The 26,671-nt window shown below is 45.3% G+C and overlaps 1 protein-coding gene across 2 annotated transcripts in view; it reads left to right on the forward strand.

Moving 5' to 3' along the window:
* zgc:113337 (uncharacterized protein LOC503741 homolog) overlaps positions 1-26,671 on the forward strand; it is a 73,896-nt gene that overhangs the window by 20,589 nt on the left and 26,636 nt on the right. For both annotated transcript variants that reach the window (XM_068040600.1, XM_068040599.1), the window contains exons 2-4: positions 11,196-11,531; positions 14,449-14,784; positions 19,648-19,768. In XM_068040600.1, the coding sequence (XP_067896701.1) occupies positions 11,196-11,531; positions 14,449-14,784; positions 19,648-19,768 (793 nt within the window). The remainder of the gene's footprint in view (positions 1-11,195; positions 11,532-14,448; positions 14,785-19,647; positions 19,769-26,671) is intronic.

The following is a 26,671-nucleotide window of genomic DNA, read 5'->3' on the forward strand; positions in this document are numbered from 1 at the left end:
CTGATGACGTGATTGTAAGACAAGGTATTAATGATGCTTCAGACAAGTTTGATGATGTCTTACAAGCCTTTGATAAATACTTTAATTGAAGAAGCAATAAGATCCTGGAAAGAACAAAGGATCCAGAAGCTGGGCAAATCAGTGGACGCTTTCATGAATGATTTGTACAGGTTGGCTGAGAGATGTGAGTCTGGAGAACTGAAGTCTGAATTGATAAGGGACCGAATAGTAGTGGGAATAGCTCACGAGTCTTTATCAGATCTCTTACAGTCAAAAGAAGACAGACATCCCCCTTGAGAAAGTGATTCAGATGCTGCGACAGGCAGAGATCCGAAGAGAAAATAGAGCCTTCCTGCGGACTAAAGCGAAGCCTTGGATCAGAAAAAAATCCAAATCCAGGATGGAAAAGCAATCACCAGACAAGAAGTTACACTCAGGTGGAAAAGTGCAAGATTAAACCCTTCCAGTGCTGTGGTGCCAGAAAGCTACACAGACTTGAACAGTCTCCTACAGAATGCTTTACTTGCAAAAAGACAGGCCATTTTGGAAAGATATGCCAGAGCAAGAACTCTTCTTACAAATATGCCAAACAAAAAGCCTTCACGCAATGGAGTTGTTTTTTTTATTCATTCATGGGATTTGGGCATCGCTGGCCAAGCCAGCATTTATTGCCCATCCCTAATTGCCCTCGAGAAGACGGTGGTGAGCTGCCTTCTTGAATCGCTGCAGTCCATGTGAGGTAGGTACACCCACAGTGGTGTTAGGAAGGGAGTTCCAGGATTTTGATCCAGTGACAGTGAAGGAACGTCGATATAGTTCTAAGTCAGGATAGCGTGGGCTTGGAGGGGAACTTGCTGGTGGTGGTGTTCCCATGCATTTGCTGCCCTTGTCCTTCTAGGTGGTAAAGGTCATGAGTTTGGAAGGTGCTGTCTAAGGAGCCTTGGTGCATTGCTTCAGTACATCTTGTAGATGGGACACACTGCTGTCACTGTGCGTCGGTGGTGGAAGGAGTGAATGTTTGTGGATGGGGTGCCAATCAAGCAGGTTGCTTTGTCCTGCATAGTATTGAGCTTCTTGAGTGTTGTTGGAGCTGCACCCATCCAGGCAAGTGGAGTGTATTCCATCACACTCCTGAATTGTGCCTTGTAGATGGTGGACAGGCTTTGGGGAGACAGGAGGTGAGTTACTTGCAGCAGGATTCCGAGCCTCTGACCTGCTCTTGTAGCCATGGTATTTATATGGCTGGTCCAGTTTAGTTTCTGGTCAATGATAACCCCCAGGATGTTGATAGTGGGGGATTCAGCGATGGTAATGCCATTGAATGTCAAGGGGAGATGGTTAGATTCTGTTTTATTGGAGATGGTCATTGCCTGTCACTTGTGTGCACTTGTGTTGCGCAAATGTTATTTGCCACTTATCAGCCCAAGCCTGGATATTGTCCAGGTCTTGCTACATTTCCACACAGACTGGTTCAGTATCTGAGGAGTCATGAATGGTGCTGAACATTGTGCAATCATCAGCGAACATCCCCACTTCTGACCTTATAATTGAAGGAAGGTCATTGATGAAGCAGCTGAAGATGGTTGGGCCTAGGACACTACCCTGAGGAATTTCTGCAGTGATGGCCTGGAACCGAGATGATTGATCTCCAACAATCACAACCATCTTCCTTTCCGCTAGGTATGACTCCAAACAACGGAAAGTTTTCCCCTGATTCCCATTGATTCCAGTTTTGCTCTGGCTCCTTGATGCCATGAAGGCATTTATGATTTTAAACCCGAGTAAGGACTGAACCAACTCAGGAGTTCATCCCTATGAATCTCCTTTAATTAAGTTGAAACCAGACAAATTCTTATAGACACAAAAACAAGAAATGCTGGAATCACTCAGCAGGTCTGGCAGCATCTGTGGAAAGAGAAGCAGAGTTAACGTTTCGGGTCAGTGACCCTTCTTCGGAACTGACAAATATTAGAAAAGTCACAGATTATAAGCAAGTGAGGTGGGGGTGGGGCAAGAGATAACAAAGGAGAAGGTGCAGATTGGACCAGGCCACATAGCTGACCAAAAGGTCACGGAGCAAAGGCAAACAATATGTTAATGGTGTGTTGAAAGACAAAGCATTAGTACAGATTAGGTGTGAATACACTGAATATTGAACAGCAGCAAGTGCAAACCTGAAAAAAACCTGAAAAAACAGTGGGTAAGCAAACTGAACAAACTAAGATGAAATGAAATAAATGCAAAAAAAGATTGTAAAAAATGTAAAAAAGAATGTAAAAAAAAAGGAAGAAAAAATAACTAAAAATGAAAGTAAAGTGGGGGGCTGTCATGCTCTGAAATTATTGAACTCAATGTTCAGTCCGGCAGGCTGTAGTGTGCCTAATCGGTAGATGAGATGCTGTTCCTCGAGCTTGCGTTGATGTTCACTGGAACACTGCAGCAATCCCAGGACAGAGATGTGAGCATGAGAGCAGGGGGGAGTGTTGAAATGGCAAGCAACCGGAAGCTCAGGGTCCTGCTTGCGGACTGAGCGGAGATGTTCCGCAAAGCGGTCACCCAGTCTGCGCTTGGTCTCCCCAATGTAGAGGAGACCACACTGTGAGCAGCGAATACAGTATACTACATTGAAAGAAGTACAAGTAAATCGCTGCTTCACCTGAAAGGAGTGTTTGGGGCCTGGGATAGTGAGGAGAGAGGAGGTAAATGGGCAGGTATTACACCTCCTGCGATTGCAGGGGAAGGTGCCCTGGGACGGGGACGAGGTGGTGGGGGTAATGGAGGAGTGGACCAGGGTGTCGCGGAGGGAACGATCCCTTCGGAATGCTGACAGGGGAAGGGAGGGGAAGATGCGACTGGTAGTGGCATCACGCTGGAGGTGGTGAAAATGGCGGAGGATGATCCTTTGGATATGGAGGCTGGTGGGATGAAAAGTGAGGACAAGGGGAACCCTATCACGGTTCTGGGAGGGAGGGGAAGGGGTGAGGGTAGAGGTGCGGGGAATGGGTCGGACACGGTTGAGGGCCCTGTCAACCACAGTGGGGGGAAATCCTCGGTTGAGGAAAAAGGAGGTCATATCAGAAGCACCGTCATGGAAGGTAGCATCATCAGAGCAGATGTGTCGGAGACGGAGAAACTGGGAGAATGGAATGGAGTCCTTACAGGAGGTAGGGTGTGAAGAGGTGTAGTCGAGGTAGCTGTGGGAGTCGGTGGGCTTATAATGGATATTGGTAGACAACCTATCCCCAGAGATGGAGACAGAGAAGTCGAGGAAGGGAAGGGAAGTGTCAGAGATGGACCATGTAAAGGTGAGAGATGGGTGGAAATTGGAAGCAAAGTTGATAAAGTTTTCTAGTTCGGGCCGGGAGCAGGAAACGGCACCGATACAGTCATCAATGTACCGGAAAAAGAGTTAGGGGAGGGGGCCTGAGTAGGACTGGAACAAAGAATGCTCGACATATCCCACAAAAAGACAGGCATAACTAGGACCCATGCGGGTACCCATAGCGACACCTTTTACTTGAAGGAAGTGCGTGGAGTTGAAGGAGAAGTTGTTCAATGTGAGAACAAGTTCAGCCAGGCGGAGGAGGGTGGTGGTGGATGGGGACTGGTTGGGCCTCTGTTCCAGGAAGAAGCGGAGAGCCCTCAAACCATCCTGGTGGGGGATGGAGGTGTAGAGCGATTGGACATTCACAGTAAAGAGGAGGCGGTTGGGACCAGGAAACTGGAAATTGTCAAAATGACGTAGGGCGTCAGAAGAGTCACGGATGTAGGTGGGAAGAGACTGGACCAGCGGAGAAAAGATAGAGTCTAGATAGGAAGAAATAAGTTCAGTGGGGCAGGAGCAGGCTGACACAATGGGTCTGCCGGGACAGTCCCGTTTGTGGATTTTGGGAAGGAGGTAGAAGCGGGCTGTCCGGGGTTGTGGGACTATGAGGTTGTAAGCCGTAGAGGGAAGATCTCCAGAGGAGATGAGGTCAGTGACAGTCCTTTGGACGGTGGCTTGATGTTCGGTGGTGGGGTCATGGTCCAGAGGGAGGTAGGAAGAGGTGTCTGTGAGTTGGTGTTGAGCTTCTGCAAGGTAGAGGTCGGTACGCCATACAACAACAGCACCACCCTTGTCTGCAGGTTTGATGACCATGTCGGGGTTAGACCTGAGAGAACGGAGTGCCTCAAGTTCAGAGGGGGACAGGTTAGAGTGAGTGAGGGGGGCAGAGAAATTGAGACGACCAATGTCTCGCCGACAGTTTTCAATGACGAGATCAAGAGCGGGTAAGAGGCCAGAGGGAGGGGTCCAGGTAGAGGGAGAATGCTGGAGGCGGGTGAATGGGTCTGCTGGTCGGGGGGAAGACTCCTGGTCGAAGAAGTGAGCCCGGAGGCGGAGGCAACGGAAGAAGAGCTCAACGTCATGCCGAGCGCAAAATTCATTGAGGTGGGGGCGTAAGGGGATAAAACTGAGACCTTTGCTGAGTACAGAACGCTCAGCATCAGAGAGGGGGAGGTCAGAGGGTATAGTGAATACACGGCAAGGGGTCAGATCAGAAGGGGTGGGGTCAGAGGGAAGTGAAGCGGAAGGAGGATCTGGAGGGGCATTAGTCCCCATCAGCTGTTGGAGCTTGCGTTCCTTAACAATATCCATTACAAGCCCTCTGAACTTGAGGCACTCCGTTCTCTCAGGTCTAACCCCGACATGGTCATCAAACCTGCAGACAAGGGTGGTGCTGTTGTTGTATGGCGTACCGACCTCTACCTTGCAGAAGCTCAACGACAACTCACAGACACCTCTTCCTACCTCCCTCTGGACCATGACCCCACCACCGAACATCAAGCCACCGTCCAAAGGACTGTCACTGACCTCATCTCCTCTGGAGATCTTCCCTCTACGGCTTACAACCTCATAGTCCCACAACCCCGGACAGCCCGCTTCTACCTCCTTCCCAAAATCCACAAACGGGACTGTCCCGGCAGACCCATTGTGTCAGCCTGCTCCTGCCCCACTGAACTTATTTCTTCCTATCCAGACTCTATCTTTTCTCCGCTGGTCCAGTCTCTTCCCACTTACATCCGTGACTCTTCTGACGCCCTACGTCATTTTGACAATTTCCAGTTTCCTGGTCCCAACCGCCTCCTCTTCACTGTGAATGTCCAATCGCTCTACACCTCCATCCCCCACCAGGATGGTTTGAGGGCTCTCCGCTTCTTCCTGGAACAGAGGCCCAACCAGTCCCCATCCACCACCACCCTCCGCCGCCTGGCTGAACTTGTTCTCACATTGAACAACTTCTCCTTCAACTCCACGCACTTCCTTCAAGTAAAAGGTGTCGCTATGGGTACCCGCATGGGTCCTAGTTATGCCTGTCTTTTTGTGGGATATGTCGAGCATTCTTTGTTCCAGTCCTACTCAGGTCCCCTCCCCCAACTCTTTTTCCGGTACATTGATGACTGTATCGGTGCCGTTTCCTGCTCCCGCCCCGAACTAGAAAACTTTATCAACTTTGCTTCCAATTTCCACCCTTCTCTCACCTTTACATGGTCCATCTCTGACACTTCCCTTCCCTTCCTCGACTTCTCTGTCTCCATCTCTGGGGATAGGTTGTCGACCAATATCCATTATAAGCCCACCGACTCCCACAGCTACCTCGACTACACTTCTTCACACCCTACCTGCTGTAAGGACTGCATTCCATTCTCCCAGTTTCTCCGTCTCCGACGCATCTGCTCTGATGATGCTACCTTCCATGACGGTGCTTCTGATATGACCTTTTTCCTCAACCGAGGATTTCCCCCCACTGTGGTTGACAGGGCCCTCAACCGTGTCCGTCCCATTCCCCGCACCTCTACCCTCACCCCTTCCCGTCCCTCCCAGAACCGTGACAGGGTTCCCCTTGTCCTCACTTTTCATCCCACCAGCCTCCATATCCAAAGGATCATCCTCCGCCATTTTCGCCACCTCCAGCGTGATGCCACTATCAGTCGCATCTTCCCCTCCCTTCCCCTGTCAGCATTCCGAAGGGATCGTTCCCTCCGCTACACCCTGGTCCACTCCTCCATTATCCCCACCACCTCGTCCCCGTCCCAGGGCACCTTCCCCTGCAATCGCAGGAGGTGTAATACCTGCCCATTTACCTCCTCTCTCCTCACTATCCCAGGCCCCAAACACTCCTTTCAGGTGAAGCAGCGATTTACTTGTACTTCTTTCAATGTAGTATACTGTATTCGCTGCTCACAGTGTGGTCTCCTCTACATTGGGGAGACCAAGCGCAGACTGGGTGACCGCTTTGCGGAACATCTCCGCTCAGTCCGCAAGCAGGACCCTGAGCTTCCGGTTGCTTGCCATTTCAACACTCCCCCCTGCTCTCATGCTCACATCTCTGTCCTGGGATTGCTGCAGTGTTCCAGTGAACATCAACGCAAGCTCGAGGAACAGCATCTCGTCTACCGATTAGGCACACTACAGCCTGCCGGACTGAACATTGAGTTCAATAATTTCAGAGCATGACAGCCCCCCATTTTACTTTCATTTTTAGTAATTTTTTCTTCCTTTTTTTTACATTCTTTTTTACATTTTTTACAATTTTTTTTGCATTTATTTCATTTCATCTTAGTTTGTTCAGTTTGCTTACCCACTTTTTTTCAGGTTTTTTTTTCAGGTTTGCACTTGCTGCTGTTCAATATTCAGTGTATTCACACCTAATCTGTACTAATGCTTTGTCTTTCAACACACCATTAACATATTGTTTGCCTTTGCTCCATGACCTTTTGGTCAGCTGTGTGGCCTGGTCCAATCTGCACCTTCTCCTTTGTTATCTCTTGCCCCACCCCCACCTCACTTGCTTATAATCTGTGACTTTTCTAATATTTGTCAGTTCCGAAGAAGGGTCACTGACCCGAAATGTTAACTCTGCTTCTCTTTCCACAGATGCTGCCAGACCTGCTGAGTGATTCCAGCATTTCTTGTTTTTGTTTCAGATTTCCAGCATCCGCAGTATTTTGCTTTTAAATTCTTATAGACACTTAATTGGGTCCAAAGAATTGAACTAGCTTTCCCTCAAAGAAAGAAAATTAACAGAAAATATTACCATCTTTTGGATAGCCTATTTTTAATAATTATGGCTATGTCATAAATATCTCATATTATAATAGTCTTGGAAACTCTCTTCAATACGTATCTCTCCACCTAAAGAGACACAGGGAGGGGGTTCTTGTAGTTGTATACAGAATACTACATGAGACGATTTATTCACTTTTATATATTTATTAAAGAATTTAACATGCAATACACTTTTAAGTGGATATGTATATCACAATATTAAATATTACTAAGTGTAACACATAATCTTATTTCTAATATAGAATCCAAAAGTTTAATCTTGCTAATGTTACAGCAAAATATCTTAGAATAGCCATCAAAATTTAAAATAAACTGTTACCTTAAATTCCTTAAGTAAACCATAGGGTGAGAAGTATTGTTTGAGGAATTCAATACTTTTAATTTTTTACTTCAGAAACTCTCATGTTTATACTGTTTCTGAGGTATCATATGACCTTTTAGCAAATAGGGGTTACCTTTCTGTGTGTGTTTTTCATGCTTTCAGGATCCATATTCGATAGTATCATTAACTAACATCTCCATTTAATGTTTTACTGGAATTCCCCTGCTCTTGAAGTTGTGAGCATTTATGTGGTCAAAATATTTATAATTGTGTTTACTTGACCTCTTGTTCCTGTAAGTCCATTTTATTTTTGTAATGTCTATAATTGTGTTTTCTGGTAGGTTGAACCCTCTTTGTGGGCCAATCTGCCTACATTTACCAATACCATCAATTAATTAAATTTGTGGTTCCCTTTAACTGATGTCATACAAGATATTTCAATGTGTGTGTTTATCTTCCAAGTCCCTGGCAACAGAGACACTGAAAAGGATTTTCCAACTTGCTTCTGGTTCGCATTCTATTGTAACAGGGACCTTGAAAGACCTTGAAATATTTAACTCTACCGTCTTAAAGGGGAATGTCAGTGAGTCTTAAAAACTGACCATTTATCCAATCTTTAATTCTAAAAGGTACAATATATTAACTATATCTAAATGCTACCTAAGTAATGCTACCTATATAAAAGCAAAATACTGCGGATGCTGGAAATCTGAAACAAAAACAAGAAATGCTGGAATCACTCAGCAGGTCTGGCAGCATCTGTGGAAAGAGAAGCAGAGTTAACGTTTCGGGTCAGTGACCCTCCTTCCGAAGAAGGGTCACTGACCCGAAACGTTAACTCTGCTTCTCTTTCCACAGATGCTGCCAGACCTGCTGAGTGATTCCAGCATTTCTTGTTTTTGTAATGCTACCTATATTTCATCACAGTCATACTCAGTCAAATGCTACCTTGATGTCAAAGACAGTCACTCTCACCTCACCTCTTGATTTCAGCTCTTTTGTCCATGTTTGAATCAAGGCTGTAATGAGGTCAGGGGCTGAGTGGCCCTGGCAGAACCCAACCTGAGCGTCACTGAGCAGGTTATTGCTAAGCTGTGAATGAAGTGGAACAACTTCCATTTGAAAATAGACCAGGAGACTTCCTAGAGGAGATTAATGATCCCAATCATGCATTCTGGATGGCAGACATTTATGTCAATGGACATATTACTAATTTTATATTGGACACAGGTGCAAGTGTCACAGTGTTGTCAGATCAAGAGCTGTTGTTGTCGACGCATTGCTTGCAACCAGCAGACACTCAGTTAAACGGTGCAGGACGGATTGAACTGAAGGTCAAGGGAAAGCTGCAAGCAACATTCCAATATCGGGGTAGGCAGGTAATGGAAACCCCGTACGTTCTGAAAAACCAAGAAAAGCGTGCTTAGACCTACATTTAATTAAAAAAGCGAATGAAATCAAACAGCCAGAGTCCAAAATTTGCTTTCAAGCAGATTTTCCGAAACTATCACCTTCAGAGCTGTTGATGGGGAGGAAGCTAAAAACTCAGCTTCCTCTTCTACCCAAGAAACTACTTCAAGCGCTAGATCTCCAGGATTATCAGAGAGTTCAAGACAGAGAGAAGTCTTATCGGAAACAACAAGCTCACAATTATAATAAGAGATTTCATACAAGAAACCTACCGAGGTTGAAGGAAGGAGAAAAAGTATGGATATGAGACCTAGCAAGAGAAGGTGTAGCCATGCAGAGAGATGAAAATCATCAGAAGGTACTATCAGATGAAATAGGAGAAACCTTATCTCCATTCCTCAGAAACAACACGCAGTTGTATATTTGGATGAACCAGATGGTGATCATGAAACCCAGAGACAACAAGATACTACAAACCTTAGTCAAGGCCATCTAAGTCGTTGACCAACACTTCCGAGAAAGATTACTGATCTTGAGTGTCCAACAAGAACATGATCAGGGAGACTCATGAAGCTTCCTGACAGATTGAATCTGTGATGTCAGAGATTTGGTGGGAGGGTGGGAGATAGGATAGTATGTCAAGTCAAAATGAATGAATGTATGTATATCAAAATTATATATGGAGAATGACTTGGGGGGGAGATGTAGTATACGGGTCTGAAAGGGTTAATGTTTAAGACAGTGAGGGTAACCCCTCTTACTGTTGTGGTGATGATGATGTAACAGTTACATTGGTAATAGGCTTGGAAGAAGCATCATGAGAGGTGTGAGCAAGACATGCTTAAGGAGAATGTATATAGTTGTGTAAATACAATAAACAAGTTATTATTTAGACCTACAGAGCCTCTAAGAGTTCTGTAGACAAAGCTCATCCTAACATCTTAAACACTATCAACAATATACAACATATCCCAAAGTGCTTTACAGCCAATTAAGTACTTTTCACTGTTGTAATGTAAGAAATGCAGCAATTTATGCACAGCAAGGTCCCTCAAACACTAATGTGATAGTGGCCTGATAGTCTGTTTAATAATGTTGATTTAGGGATCAATACTGGCCAGGAGACTGGGGAAAACTCCACTGCTCTTTGAATAGTACCATGGTATATTTTACAGGTACGTGAGAAGGTAGATTGGGGGCTGGATTTTACAGCCACCCCACCCCCCCCCCCCGCCCGCCCCACACCCCCACCCCCGGTGTCGGGGGATGTGGCAGGGAGTGGTGACATAAAATGCCTCCAGTAGAGGCCCGCCACGGGCCTCGATGCCAGGAAGACCCGAACCAATATTGCCGGTGGCGGTGTGGCCTCATGGCGGCACCCCCCCCCCCACCCCCGCAACACTGCTCGCCAATGGGAGTGAAATGTGCATATGTAAATAAATTTCAATACCTGAATTTATGAACGTCGTGCTCCCACTGTCCATGGCGGAGCGATATTGGTGCCGTTGGCTGGCATTCCCGTGCCTTCGGATCCCCGACCAGAGATCCGAGGCGGAGAACTGGTGGGGTGGGGGGAGCAGGTAGGTTTTCCAGTGCAGGATTGGGGGGTGGGGGAGTGGGAGCGGCGTCAAAGACATTTCATTGGTATAAGGGATGGTGGGAAGGGGTAAAGTTTAAAGTTGATGAAGTTTGGGGGAGGGGAAGGTCGGGAGCACAAGGTATATGCTTTGTGGGGGGTGAAAGGGCAGGGAATTAATTCTGTGGTTATTGGGGGGGTGGTGATGGGAAAGGTCAGGATACCTTTATTTACTTTTTAAAAAGCTGTACTTCTTTAAATATTTAAACTGAAATGTAGGGGCTCAAAGCCCTTTAAAAATGGAGTCAGCGCCTGCGCAGAGATGACTAATGGCATTGCCGGGATCGGTCCACACACTCCCTCCACGTCATCGGGGGTGGGGTGGTCCGCCCCGGCTATTTAAATGAGCCGCCACATTTAATCTCGTGGCAGCTCCGCGAAGTGTGGCTCGTACATAAGGACTGCCATTGTTTGCAGCGGACATATGAATTACAGCCCTGGGCCTCTGTTTAGCATCTCATCTGAAAGGCAAAATCTCCAACAATGCAGTACTCTCTCAGTATTGTACTATCAGTCTAGAATTTTTACTCAAGTCTCTGCAGTGGGACTTAAACCCACATTCTTCTATCTCAGAGGTGACAGTGCTATCATTGAGCCACAGCTGACACAACATTCCAGTGTACTTTGTGAACCTCCAAATATTTTAGAGATGAATACTTTACAGAAAATGTTTTTGGAATAATTGATTTGTTTCATTATATTCTGTTCCCATTTCACAGGGAAAAATCTGACTGTGGAGACGCAGGAGAATATGACAGCAGTTTTAGGTGGAAATGTTACCTTCAGTTGTACTACACATTTAAAAGATATTCTACAGGTCACCTGGCAAAAGTTAAATGGTCAATCTGAAGAGAATATCGCTACATTCAGTGAAAATTATGGACCCAATGTAATTGGGTCATTTAGTGGTAGAGCTGCTTTCATACCATCAAAGATGGAAGTGTCCACCATTGCACTGTCTGGAGTGAAGCTTGAAGATGAAGGATGTTATCAGTGTGTCTTTCATACATTCAGACATGGATCAAATGTTGGGAAGACCTGCCTCACTGTACATGGTAAGACTGATATGAGAAAGCTTGAAACCAAAAAACGATGTTCAGTTCATCAAACCATTTCCTTCCACAGTCCATACATAACTACTTCAACCATGAACTTGCTACTGAACCAAAGTCGTGATATTTTCTTTCTAATTCTCATGTGAATTAAACAGATCTTTTAATATATCTACAACTCCTACTCAACAGATATTCGACTCAATTTATTTTTAATGGTATCAACTGACCCTGAATTAAGACCTTCTCTGGGATCTGTTCCACATATACACTATCTCATGTGAAAAAAGTAATCTTGCCTGAAGCTCGTGAATTCTATGCTTCCTGTTTGAGCTAAATAACCTATTTATGCCTATGTTACCGTTACCTTTCATTACTTTAAATCACAAAGTTTAAACTACATTTCAAGCCATTTAGGTTGTATACATTGTTTTTTGCACTGAACATTACATTTAAACTAATTTCTCGGGTCTAGTTTAACTGCAATGATTTATTGATTAGAATTTGAGATGCTTGATCTGCCATGAAGGATGAGCAGTGAGTAAGAGGTTTTCAACAGATCAATTTAATCCTATCATGGGTGGAGTATTGCTTAGTTGTATGCCAGAGAGCATAGCATAGTAAGTTTAAAAATAATTTTTAATTACCCAGTAGAAAACTACCATATTTTTATCTACCAGCTCACTAACAGAGCCTTAGCAAGCAACAGCTAACTTTCCACAGAAAGATTGGTGCCAGTATTACTCCTCATACTTTGGACAGAAAAGGTAAAAAACTGCGAGGTTCAATTTATCATCTAATTTTCTGCCAGTCCTCCTCTCATTGTTGCTGCTGGAACTGGCAAAATGTAGTATTCATAATGTGCTAGAAATTAATATATTGCTGTTTAAATTGTTAGAATACTTGGTGAATTATAATAGAGTAACTAGGGACTAAATACATACTGAAATATGCACAGAAATCAAGACAGTGGATAGTATTTCAAGCACAGGGGCCTATAAAATTGGTTGTTGCCCAATGTCAGGGCAAACCTTAAGGCAAATGTAACTTGCTACACCAAAGCTGATGAACAAATGAACCATGTAAAATCGGTCCTCTTGCGTGATCAGGATGTGACCAGCATGGTGGGGATGCCAGTAACAGGACAATAGACACCTGAAGATGAATATCTGCACTCCTACCGCTTCTGACTCCATATTCAGGTCAGTAAGAAAAATATATTTGGTAGCATAATCCAGTGGACACTCTCAAAACCTTTGGTTTGGCAGCTGTGCACCTGAGAAAATTGACCACAGGGTCAGGCGCCAACCAACTAATGGCCAGACAATCTCTTTTAATAATGTTGACTGAAGGATTAATATTGACCTGGACATGGGAAACCTCCCCCCGCTCTTCATTTAATAGGGCCATAGTATCTCTTACATTCGCTTGAGAAGGTAGATGGGGTGTTGGTTTAGCATCTCATCTGAAAAATGGCACCTTTGATTTTTTTAAATGCGTTCTTCGGATGTGAGCATCGGTGCCAAGGCCAGCATTTATTTCCCACCCCGAGCTGTCTTTGAGCAGATGGTGGTGAACTGCCTTTTTGAACCGCTGCAGTCCATGTAATGTAGGTACACCCACAGTGCTGTTCTGGAGGGAGTTCCAGGAGTACCAGAATGGCACTACCTTTTCAAGTCAGGATGGTGTGTTACTTGAAAGGGAACTTGGAGATGATGGTGGTTCCACATATCTGTTTCCCTTGTTCTTATAGGTGGTAGAGGTCACTGGATTTGAAGCTGCTTTAGCAAGTTGCTGCAGTGCATATTATGGATGGTATACACTGCTGCCACTGTGCACTGATGATGGAGAGAGTGAATGTTGAAGGTGGTGGATGGGGTGCCGATCAAGTGGACTGCTTTGTCTCGGATGGTGTCGAGCTTCCTGAATATTGTTGGAGCCACACTCATCCAGGCAGGTGGAGAATATTCCATCACACTCCTGACTGATACCTTGTAGATGGTGGACAGGCTTTGGGGAGTCAGGAGGTGAGTTATTCGCCACAGAAATTCCAGCCTCTGACCTGCTGTTGTAGCCACAGTATTTATTTGGCTGGTCCAGTTAAGTTTCTGGTCAATGGTAACCCCCATGCTGTTGATGGGTTCGGGGGGGGTGGTGGGGGGGTGGAATTCAGCAATCGCAATGCTATTGAATGTCAAGGGGAGATATTTAAATTCTCTCTTGTTGGAGATGGTCATTGCCTGGAGCTTATGTTACTTGCCATTTCTCAGCCCAAGCCTGAATGCTCCAGATCTTGTTGCATGCAGGCACAGACTGCTTCAGTATCTGAGGAGTTGCAAATGGAAATGAACACTGTGCAATCATCAGCCAAAAGCCCCACTTCTGACCTTCTGTTGAAGGGAAGGCCATTGATGAAGCAGTTGAAGATGGTTGAACCTAGGACATTACCCTGAGGAACTCCTGCAGCAATGTCCTGGGATGATTGGCCTCCATCAACCACAACCATCTCCCTATGTGCTAGGTATAACTCCAACCAGTAGAGAGTTTCCCCCTGATTCCCATTTAGCTAGGTCTCCTTGATGCGATACTCAGTCAAATGCTGCCTTGATGTCAAGGTCAATCACTCTCACCTCGCCTCTGGAATTCAGCTCTTCTGTCCATGTTTGGCCCAAGGTTGTAATGAAGTCCGGAGCTGAGTGGCCCTGGCAGCACCCTCCCTCTGTACTGGGAGTATCAGACTAGAATTTGCACTCAGGTCTCTGCTGTGGGCTTTGAACCCTCAGAAGCAACAGTGCTACCATTGAGCCACAGTAGTCCACTATATGTTGTAAACCTCCAAATACTTTAGAGATAAATTCTTTACAGAAAATGTATGTGGAATAATTGATGTGTTTTATTATATTCTTTTCCCGTTTCACAGGAAAAGATCTGACTGTGGAGACGCAGGAGAATATGACAGCAGTTTTAGGTGGAAATGTTATTTTCAACTGTACTACACATTTAAAAGATATTCTACAGGTCACCTGGCGAAAGTTAAATAGTCAGTCTGAGGAGAATATCGCTACATTCAGTGAAAATTTTGGACCCAATTTATTTGGGTCATTTAGTGGTAGAGCTGCTTTCATACCATCGAAGATGGAAGTGTCGACCATTGCACTGTCTGGAGTGAGGCTTGAAGATGAAGGATGTTATCAGTGTGTCTTTCATACATTCAGAACTGGATCAAACATTGGGAAGACCTGCCTCAATGTACATGGTAAGACTGATATAAATAAGAACATAAGAAAGCTTGAAACCAAGATACTGAACTTCATTATTAATATCAATGAGTTAGATAAAAACTGAAAATGCTGGAAATACTCTGTAGATCAGTTAGTATCGGTGGACAGAGAAACAAAGTTTACATTTCAGTTCATGGACCTTTCATCTGAACGCTATTGTCCAGGCGCAGGTGAAGCCTCGTGGCGCAGAGGGTAAGGCAGTGGAGGAAGATCTTGGCATCATGTGGAGCATGAAAGTCAGTGAGCTGGGGCATAATGGGATGAAGCTGAGGCCTTTGCTGAGGACTGATTGTTTGGGGTCACAGAGGGGAAGGTCAGAGGGTATAGTGAAAATGCAACAAGGGGTAAGATTGGAAAGAGGGGTGGGGTCAGAAGAAACTGCAAATTTAGAATGATCAGGAGGGGAGTGGTTGGTATCTAAGAATTGTTGAAGTCCTTGACACCTGAAAGGAAGAAAAAAAGTGTTTTGTTTACGCACCAAAGGAGGTAAAAACTGAAATAGTACTAAGGCAAGGACTGCTCAGAAATAAATTGAGTCAGTGATGCTGAAGGGAAGGGTCAAGTTCTGATGAAAGATTATCAATCTAGTAATGTTGGGCAGGATTTTTGGGCCCCGCCGAGGTCTGAAACGGAGGCCTGAAAATACCAAAACCAGCCAATGTGTTGTTATCTTGACCTTGTTCCTGATGATAGCATTTTGGACAAGGTAGATTCAGGACCCACAGGGCTGCCTGCCCCCCACAAGGCAGGTAGCCAACTTAAGAGCCTTGTTAAAGGTAATTTAAGGAGGCCGAGTGGGACTTTCCAGTTGGCCTTCAGTTTCCCGATGCAGTGGGAAGCAAATCAACTGCCTGGAGGTGGGAAACCAGCGGCAGGCTGGGGTGCCAGCACTCCAGGCAAGCCTACAAGCCCTCCCTGCCTTTCTGGTTGGGGGTGCAGCCAAAGGCTGCCCTGTAGAGGGATTTCCCCTTCACAGTGGTGGCCTGGCAGCTTTCCCTATTGTTTAGTTAAATTTTTCAGAAACTGGTTGGGAGGTTACCATCCTGTTGAAGTGCCCTCTCAGTTACTTACCATTCATTGCAGCCGCATATTTCTTTGATGCTAGCGGGCCTCTGATTGACCCTCCAGCTTTGAGGGCCTGCCCACCACTTTTAATTGAATAGGGAACCTGTCTCCATGCCAATTCATGGGGTGCCCTCGTCAAAATCCCACTGAGTGACAAGGAGTAATCCAGAGTAAAATAATTATTGGGGAAGGGCCAATTTCATTGGAGTGAGAATGGAACTGACCTAAGTGAATTGAAATCAAAGATTGGAAGGCGAAACTGTAACTAAACAATGGGCTGCTTTTAAAGAGGAGATAGCTCGGGTACAGTCAAGGTATATTCTCAAGAGGGGGAAAGGTAGGGCAAACAGATCCAGAGCTCCTTGGATAACGAAAAAGATAGAAAGTAAGATGACATTGAAAAAGGGTGCATTTAACAGATGTCAGGGGGATAATACAATTGAGAACTAGGTTGAATATAGAAGGTTCAAAGGGGAAGTGAAAAAACAATTTAGAGAAGCAAAGAAAGAGTATAATAAGAGACTCATGGTTAACATAAAAGGGAATCTAAAAGTCTTTTATAGTCATATAAATACGAAAAGGCTGGTAAAAGGAGAAGTGGGGCCGATTAGGAATCTAAAATGGATTTATGCATGGAGGCAGAGGCCATGGCTGAAATACTAAATTAGTACTTTGCATCTGTCTTTACCAAGGGAGAAGAGGCTGCCCAAATCATGGTGAAAGAGGAGGTAGTTGAGAAACTGGATGGGCTAAAAATTGCTAAAGAGGAGGTATTAGATAGACTGGCTGTACTTAAAGTTGATAAGTCACCAGGACCAGATGACACATAACTGAGGTAACATAGGGAAGTAAGGGTAGAAATTGCAGAGGCACTGGCCGTAATCTTCCAATCCTCCTTAGATACAGTTGTGGTGCCAGAGGACTGGAGAATTGCAAATGTTACACCCTTGTTCAAAAAAGGATATAAGGACAAGCTCAGTAACTACAGGACAGGTAGATTAACATAAGTGGTGGGAAAGCTTTTAGAAACAATAATTCGGGACAAAATTAAGAGTCACTTGGACAAATGTGTATTAATTAAGGAAAGCCAGCACTGATTTGTTAAGGGCAAATCGTGTTTAGCTAACTTGCTTGAGTTTTTTGATGAGGTAGCAGAAAAGGTCAATGAGAGTGATACGGTTGATGTGGTGTACATGGACTTCCAAAATGCATTTGATAAAGTGCCACATAACAAGCTTGTCAGAAAAGTTAGATCCCATGGAATAAATGGGATAGTAGCAGCATGGATACAAAATTGGCTGAGCGATAGGAAACTGAGAGTCAATGGTTGTTTTTCAGACTGGAGGAAGGTTTATAGTGGGGTTCCTCCCTGTTTTTCTTGATATATATTAATGACCTAGACTGGAGTGTATGGGGTACAATTTCAAAATTTGTGGATGACACAAAACTTAGAAATATTGTGAACTGTGAGGAGGATTGTTATAAACTTCAAGAGATGATAGACAGGCTGATGGAATGGGTGGACAAATGGCAGATGAAGTTTAATGCAGAAAAGTCTGAAGTGATTCATTTTGGTAGGAATAACGAGAAGAGACAATATAAATTAAAGGCTGCAATTATAAAGGGGGTGCTGGAGCAGAGGGAACTGGGCGTATATGTGCACAAGTCATTGAAGGTTCCAAGGCAGGTTGAGAAAACAGTTAATAAAGCCTATGGGATCCTGGGCTTAATAAATGGGGGCATAGAGTACAAAAACATGGAAGTTATGACAAGCCTGTATAAAACATGGTTCGGCCTCAACTGGAGTACTGTGTTCAGTTCTGGGTACCACACTTTCGGAAGGATGGTAAGGCATTAGAGAGGGTGCAGAAAAGATTCACGTGAATGGCTCCAGAGATGAGGAATTTCAGTTATGTGGATATGTTAGAGAAGATGGGTCTGTTCTCCTTGGAGAAGAGCAGACTAAAAAGAGATTTGATAGAGATGTTCAAAATCGTGAGGGGTCTGGACAGAGTAGATAGAGAGAAACAGTTCCTATTGGCCAAAGAATCCAGAACCAGATGACACCAATTTAAGGTGATTGGCAAAAGAAGCAACAGCAACAGGAGGAAAAATCTTTTTACACAGCGAGTGGTTAGGATCTGGAATGCACTGCCTGAGAGCGTGTTGGAGGCAGATTCAATCGAGACCTTCAAAAGAAAACTGGATACTTTTCTGAAGAGAAAAAAATTGCAGTACTGTGGGGAAAAGGCAGGGGAGTGGGACTAGGTAAGATACTCTTGCAGAGAGCTGGCAAGGAAAGATGGGCAGAATGACCTCCTTCTGTACTGTAACCATTCTATAATTCTGTGAGTGGCTGTTCTGCACCCCCCCCCCCCCCCCCCCATCCCCTGCACCCCAGGGCTGGGTTTGGCACACAGATACAGTACCAGCTCCTGTTTTACACCCCCAAAGCAAACATTCAGTCCATTAACTTTGTCTCTCTCTCTCCACAGATAGTGCCAGAGCTGCTAGTTCCAGCATTTTCTGTTTTTAGTTCAGATTTCCAGCATCCAGAATACTTTGTGTTTGTTTCAGTTACCTAAATGATTGGCAGACACCCAACAATCATATGACAAATATAGATTTACTTTTTCTGGGAAATATGAAAGTTGTGGCATGCATGAACTTCGGCTGCATTGAGTCATGGGGGAATTTTATGCTCTCCGCCATGGTAGGTTTGGAGGCGAGGATAGCATAAAATTGGGAGAGATGGTGGCAGGGGGTGTTCTCGCCACCATTCTGTCTCCACCAAAATTTAGTCCGGGGCGAGAAGTCTGTTCACAAGCCTTCCCGTCCCATCGCCAATTGAGGCCCTTAACTGGACAATTAACACCCAATTAAGGGCCTATTCTCTCCACAGCTGCAATTAACCATAAGGCAGGGAACTCTGTCGCAGCACAGGAAGAATGGCACAAAAAACCATGTGGGCTGCTTCCCGGCTCTGGAGGGGGAGTGATGCGGGTCTCTGGTTAAAAGGCACTTAGTGCCTGAGCAAGGGACCAGACATTGGGAAGGGGAGGGGCGGGGGGGGCGAACCTGCTGAGGGCCACCCCCCACCCCCCCCCTCCCCGCCCTTGTTGCCAATCCCCCTACCCCCTGTGACAACAACAATACCACAGGACCCCTCCCTGACCTACCTAAGGCCTGGTTCCAGTGACGCTCCATGGCCTCTGATAGGTGCACCTGCAGCAGCAACCACCGCCTCCGCAGTGACACTGCAGCTGCCAGCCTCTGATTGGCTGGCAGCTCGGTAAGGGCGGGACTTCCGGTGACGGGGTCCTTGATTCTGTGGAAGGCCCACCATGGTCCACTTAAGTGTAAGATGAAAAGCTTCTGCAAAATGTCTCTGTTTTCAGCAATACTCTAATTTCATAATGAGGATTCCGATATTTTTGCAATCATACAGTTGACATGATGCAGGATTACATTAGGAAGGAGTTAGATCTTGCCTTAAGTTTTGACATTTGCTTTAGCATCTGATCAACAAAGTTCTTAAAAAAACTGAATAATCTTTAGATGTAGAAGTCAGTGGAGGGGAAAAAATGATTTCCTTTTCAAAAAAAAAATGATTTCTGACATTATATACATTTTTTAAATTTCCAAATAACTCATTCAAAACTGGACTATCTGATCCAAATTCATAATTAACAATCCTATAAAAAGAAACAACACAAGGATTTAATTCAAGTTTTCACAAAAGTTATTAATATTTCCTTTTTATGTTTTTGCAGCACACACATCGCCATTTAGATTGCAGCAATATGCTTGGATTATTATAGTATTGGTAGCAATTCTGATAGTTATATTTATATTCAGTTTCAACTGGTATAAAAAGAGAAGATACCAACTAAGGTAAGGAACCTTTATTGTTTTACACATGGACCAAAATTTGCTGGAGTGGGTCATCTGGCATCGTGCCTGTTTGTTGATGTTTTCATTCATTCTTCAGCTCGAAAATGTTTGTGACACAAATTGCTGGAAATGCGAGCTGATAACAGCTTGGCACTGGCAATGGGGTATCTGGGACCTCGGTGAATGACAGGACCAACAATGTATCTCCTTAACCCATGGGCTGAATTTTCCCAGCCTATGATGATGGACTGGGAGACAGGAGGTCTGGTAATATGGCAGGGGAAGGTACTGGAGTGGGGAGCCTGATGTCTTCCCGCTGCCGGGACAGGTTTGCTAGTGCTGTTGGGGGAGGGGGGGTGGTTTAAACTAATTTGGCAGGGGGATAGGATACAGAGTGGAGGTACAGTGATGCACAGCCAAATATAGAAGAGAAACTAAGTCAGTCTGGAAGGCAGAACAAATATAGACCTGTTAAGGCACAAGCGAATAATGCAAGGCTGGATTGCATCTATTTTAACGCATGGAATCTTACAAGTAAGGAAGATGAATTAAGGGCATTGATTAACACATAGGATTATGATATCATTGCTATCACAGAGACATGGTTGAGGGAAGGGCAGGACTGGCAGCTCAATATTCCAGGGTATAGAATCTTCAGGCATGACAGGCGGATGGGGGTGCGGTGGTGGGAGTGGTGGGGGTGTAAAAGAGGAGGTGGCATTGCACTATTGATCAAGGGGTCAATTACTGTAGTAAGGAGGGATAGTATCTTAGAAGGTTCCTCAAATGAGGCCATATGGGTAGAACTTAAAAACAAAAAAGGGGGCAATCACTTGGCTGGGAGTGTACTACTGGCTTCCAAATAGTCAGGGAGAGATAGAGCAGCAGATATGTAGGCAAATCTCAGAGAGGTGTAAAAATAATAGGGTAATAATAGTAGGGGATTTCAACTTCCCCAATATTAACTGGGATAGTCTTAGTGCAAAAGGATTAAAGGGGGCGGAATTCTTAAAAGTGCATCCAGGAGAGCTTTTTGAGCCAGCACGTAGAAAGTTCTACAAGAGAAGGGGCGGTACTGGACCTAATCCGAGGGAATGAAGCCATCCAAGTGGTAGAAGTGCCAGTGGTGGAGCATTTTAGGGATAGTGACCATAACTGCAAGATTTAAGGTAGTTATGGAAAAGGATAAAGATGGACCGGAAATAAAGGTACTGAATTGGGGGAAGGCCAATTTCAATATGATAAAACAGGATCTGACCAAAGTGCACTGGGAGCAGCTACTTGTAGGAAAGTCTACATCAGACCAGTGGGAGTCATTCAAAAAGGAAATAGTGAGAGGTCAGAGCCAACATGTTCCCATAAAGGTGAAGGGTAGGACCAAGAAGTTCAGGGAACTCTGGATTTCAAGGGATATAGAGGATTGGATAAGGCAAAAAATGGAGGCTTATGGCAGATTAAGAGGGCTGAAAACAGCGGAGACCCTAGAGGAGTATAGAAAGTGTAGAGGGATACTTAAAAAAGTAATTAGGAGAGCCAAGAAGGGGCATGAAAAAACACTGGCGGGCAAGATAAAGGAAAATCCCATATAAGTATATTAACAGCAAGAGGATAACCAAGGAAAGAGTAGGGCCATTAAGGACCAAAGTGGCAATCCGTATGTGGAGCTTGAGGATGTAGGTGAGGTTTTAAATGATTACTTTTCATCTGTGTTCACTATGGAGAAGGACGATGTAGATGTAGAGATCGGGGAGGGGGATTGTGATATACTTTAACAAATTAGCATAGAAAGGGAGGAAATATTAGTGGTTTTAGCGGGCTTAAACGTGGAAAAATCCCCGGGCCCAGATGAGATGTATTCCAGGCTGTTATGTGAGGCAAGGGAGAATGCAGGGGCTCTGACACAAATTTTCAAATCCTCTCTGGTCACAGGAGAAGTGGCAGAGGACTGGAGGACAGTGAATGTGGTACCATTATTCAAGAGGGGTAGTAGGGATAAACCAGGTAATTACAGGCCAGTGAGTCTAACATCAGTAGTAGGGAAATTATTGGAAAAAATTCTGAGGGACAGGATTAATCTTCACTTGGATAGGCAGGGATTAATCAAGGATAGTCAGCATGGCTTTTTCAGGGGGAGATCATGTCTAACAAACTTGATTGAATGTTTCGAGAAGGTGACTAGGTGTGTAGATGTGGGTAAAGCAGTTGAGGTAATCTACATGGACTTCAGTAAGGCTTTTGATAAGGTCCAACATGGGAGATTGGTCAAGAAGGTAAGAGTCCATGGGATCCAGGGCAAGTTGGCAAATTAGATCCAAAATGGGCTTAGTGGCAGGAGGCAGAGGGTGATGATTGAGGGCTGTTTTTGCAATTGAAAGCCTGTGACCAATGGTGTACCGCAGGGATCGGTGCTGGGACCCTTGCTGTTTGCCATGTACATTAATGATTTAGACATGATCAGTAAGTTTGTAGATGACATGAAAATTGGTGGTGTCGTAAATAGTGAGGAGGAAAGCCTTAGATTACAGGACGATATAGATGGGCTGGTAAGATGGGGGCAGAGCAGTGGCAAATTAATCTGGAATTTAATCCAGAGGTGGTGCATTTTGGGAGGACTAGCAAGGCAAGGGAATATACAATGGATGGTATGACTCTAGGAAGTACAGGGGGTCAGAGGGACCTTGATGTACTTGTCCATAGATCACTGAAGGCAGCAGCATGGGTAGATAAGGAGGTTAAGAAGGCATATGGGATACTTGCCTTTATTAGCCGAGGCATAGAATATAAGAGCAGGGAGGTTACGATGGATCTGTATAAAATGCTAGTTAGGCCACAGCTGGAGTACTGTGTACAGTTCTGGTCGCCACACTATCGGAAGGATGTGATTGCACTGGAGAGGGAGCAGAGGAGATTCACCAGTATGTTGCCTGGGCTGGAGCATTTCAGCTAAGAAGAGAGACTAGATAGACGAGGGTTGTTTTCCTTAGAGCAGAGAAGGCTGAGGGGGGACTTGATTGAAGTATACAAAATTATGAGGGGCATAGATAGGTTAGATAGGAAGAAACGTTTTTTCTTAGCGGAGGTGTCAATAACCAGGGGGCATAGATTTAAGGTAATGGGCAGGAGGTTTAGAGGGGATTTGAGGGAAAATTCTTTGACCCAGAGGTGGAATCTGGAACACACTGCCTGAAGGGGTGGTAGAGGCAGGAACCCTCACAACATTTAAGAAGTATTTAGATGAGCACTTGAAACGCCATAGCATACAAGGCTACGGGCCAAGTGCTGGAAAATGGGATTAGAATAGATAGGCTTGATGGCTGGCGCAGTCACATTGGGCCAAAGGGCCTGTTTCTGTGCTGTGTAACTCTATGTCTCTATGACCAGTGGCGAAAACTTCAGGGGGCGACCTGCCCACCACGGGGCAAATTGAGCCACTTAAGTGCCCAATTAAGGGCACCCCACCCCTGCCGGAATTTTGCCTGTGTTGGGAGGGCCTGGTGCCACATGGGGAGACCACTAGGTAAAGCCTGGCAACCTCCCAGTGGTTTCCGAGGGAGGGAGGGTGATGGAGGAGGCCCTCCTTTTGGCTGCTCCATGGCCCATGGAGGGGTTCTCCAACGGAATGGCCGCCTCCTTGCTGAGGCACGCTGCTGTAATATGCACCGCCCCCTGACAATTGCCGGGGCCTGTCTGCCTGGCTCTGGCTTACTCAAAGAAACTTACCTCCTCTCCGAGGGTGTCTCAGCATGGAGACTTCCCCGTCCTGCAGCCTCAGCATCGGCCACCTGTAGCTGTGGTGATGCTGAGGCTGCCAAGCTACTGGCCCTCTAATTGAACCAGCAGCTCTTGGACGCAAGCTGCCATTGGCTGCTGCTGGTTAATGCTGTCCTAGGGTTCCACCGCCCGCCAGTGCAGGGCCAGCTCTTGCTTGTGACCCCAGCAGTGGAACTTTATCATCACTGGCAAAATTCAGACCAATGAGATGTCAGGATAGAGAAAAAAAAACAAATGACAGAAAAGGAAATAGGGTGAATAAATAGAGAGAAATGAAGAAAGGCTGGATTGTATTAAGAAGGTGAAAGGAAGAGACAGAAATAAAGTAATACCAAAATTTAAAAATTTAGAAGTTTTAAAATCTCTCGGAACCTGCAGGCATGAATCTCTACAGTTTCAGTTGTTCCCTTTCTGGTCTGAGTGAAGTTCAGTGGCATTGCAGAAACATAAATCTCATAATTAAAAGGGTCCTACATTGTTATGTATCAGCCGTTACTTTCTGCAGCAAGTTTAATTCATTTTAACAGCACAAATGCAGCAATTTCTTGAAACTTACTGGGAGATTGACGGAAAATTCCTGTTTTCACAAGGCAGAGTGGCGCAAATCATCCTGCAATTTGTGACGATTCACAACTCGAGGCGAATCTCTTTCTTACAATGAATTGATGGATTATTTACACACTAATAAGAGCAAGCACAGTTACTTTGCCAGCAAATTCAGTGCCAATGTTTTATGGTTGCTAGAATTAATTTTGAAATCTGTCTTAAATTTTGGGAAACTAGTGTCACTAATTTTCACTCCAGGTTGGTAGCAAGGTGAATTGGAAACTGACTTGCTGCTTCAGAAATGAGGCTTGGCCTATTTTAACTCCCAGGTCTCATGTAAGCCACCAGACAACTTCATGCATAGAACTGGCAGTAGATCAGGAGGAATCAGGTGGTCTGGCTTTGTTTTGTGGGTTCCTCTTGTTGCGGAAGTAGGGAGGAGTCTGTGGAAGAGGTGGCCTCCTTATGTCCAGGGTTTGATGCCTGTCACGGTTGGGTTGTCAAGTGGCGCACAGCTGTTGTTGATGCTATTTCAACATCATTCACAGAGTACATATGTCACCAATTTTCTCTTCCTGTGTGTGGTACTTCACACTTGATCGAGTTAAATTTTATCTGCCATTGCTCTGCCTATTTATTTATTTTGTGCAACTCATTTTGCAATTTCTGAGTTGCCTCCTCCAACCTATTCAACCTATGAAATCACCTCTTCAAAGCAAAGGCATGCGTACTATAGAATGCTGATCAAGATTGTTCTCAGTACTCCAGGTGGAGGTTGACCACAGAAAGAAATTATGAGGCAAGCAGTGTCGTTGCTGTGCTGATTATAGATCTCAGTAATTACAAAATCTTACTGCGTGAACATGCCTTTTCAGGTCACCTTCTGCTGAAATGGTGCAGTCAGTTTAAACATTTGAGTTAAACAACTAGGAATATATTTAACGACTTCAGTCAGAATTATATAACTTAGTAAGAATCTTTAATGGGCAGGAACCAGCAGAAACTTGCATTGCCCAGAGACCATCTGCCAAGACCACGTAAGTGGTGGGATCAGCTGACAGGCCATCCCGCAGGAGTCACTGCGATCAGGAGAGGATGGTGTGAGTTAGTGGTAGGCGATGCCTAAGCATTCCTTGTGGGCTCCAGAGGAGCTGTCCTCCTCCTGGCTGCACATATCTTTTTGATGCTTTTCTGGATCAAAGCCAGTTTCTTATAGGACTAGCCTGGTGGGAAATTCACTGCCAAAGAATGGGTTAATCAATTCAATCAGTAACTTGTGGGTAACTCAACTGAGGTAAATATTAATTTGGTTTGAAGTGGGTGATATAAGACAGTTTAGAGAGCCATACTTCATTCCTGGACATGGGTGGAAATCCGCAGATGGTTCCTCAGAGAGGAGTTAAGGATTCATATGGTTTCTTGATATATTTTTTGGGATGTCGACTGCAGTGTGTTTCCAGTGAAAAGGACTGTAAAAGACATCAGGAAGACAAATTCCAGGGGGAAAGTGATCATAAAAAGTTTCAAACACATGGCTATATCCTGTGCTCCAGTGAAGCCTGAAAAATGTCTAACTCTAATTTGGGTTGGGCGATTTCCAGGTATCCCTGACAGCTGCCTGAAATGGGCATTGGACCCCCTGCATACCTTGGTGAAGAGCCCAGTATCTGTTTTCGGACCCCTTCCCCAGAGGGTGCCCTGCGGTACTGGGCCAGCTGCATTTCCAATAACCAGGTCTACATGAAGTCTAACCAATGGTTTCTTCAAACATTCTAATCTGAATGTGGAGCCAGGAGGAGGAGAGAGTCAAAATTGTTGAGCTGCCTGGGGATGCACAGTAAGCTTCCATAGATTACCATTCTAATTTAAATGAGACCCAAGATCTGATTTTGATACAGCGTTGAATTTTATGCTGGCGGTGGGGTCTCGACATCAGGGGAAACTGACGCTGAGATCCCTGTGTTGTCTCTTGCATGGAAGGCCTGCCGAATTTAGTGCCAACCAGGAACTTAACCTGATTGCAGTGGGACTTCCATGGGATTTAGGACCCGGTCGCCAGAAGTCCTGGCCTTGGAGAGCTGCCGGGCAATTAAATGCTGGTGCTCAGCGCCACCGGGGAGGCGGTGGCTGCTGCTGTAGCCAAACACTGAGGAGCGGCGCTGGAACCAGGCTTAAGGTAGATCAGGGTGGGAGGGGTCTTGCAGGGTGAGGGTCGTAGGGGAGGGGGGAGAGGGGTCGGCAGCAAGGGCAGGGGAATGGCCCTCAGCAGGCCCTCCCTTCCCGATGCTGGGCCCCTCGTTCAGGCACTAGGTGCCTTTGAACAAGGCCCCACAGCCGGGAAGCAGCCCGTACGGCTCTTCGTGCCATGCTTGCTGTACAGCGATAGGGCTGCCCGCTGCACAGGTAATTGCGGTTGCAGTGGGATGAGGCCCTTAATTGTGGATTAATTACTCAGTTAAGGGCCTCAATTGGTGGCAGGGTCAGGATGGTGGTGGGCCCCGCCACCATCTCACCCAAATTTATGCTCTCCCCACCTCCAAACCCACCGCAGGGGAGAGCATAAAATTCCACCCATCGTGTCTGGTC

Source organism: Heterodontus francisci, chromosome 10, assembly GCF_036365525.1.
Source record: "Heterodontus francisci isolate sHetFra1 chromosome 10, sHetFra1.hap1, whole genome shotgun sequence".
In the NCBI taxonomy this organism is placed as follows: Eukaryota; Metazoa; Chordata; class Chondrichthyes; order Heterodontiformes; family Heterodontidae; genus Heterodontus; species Heterodontus francisci.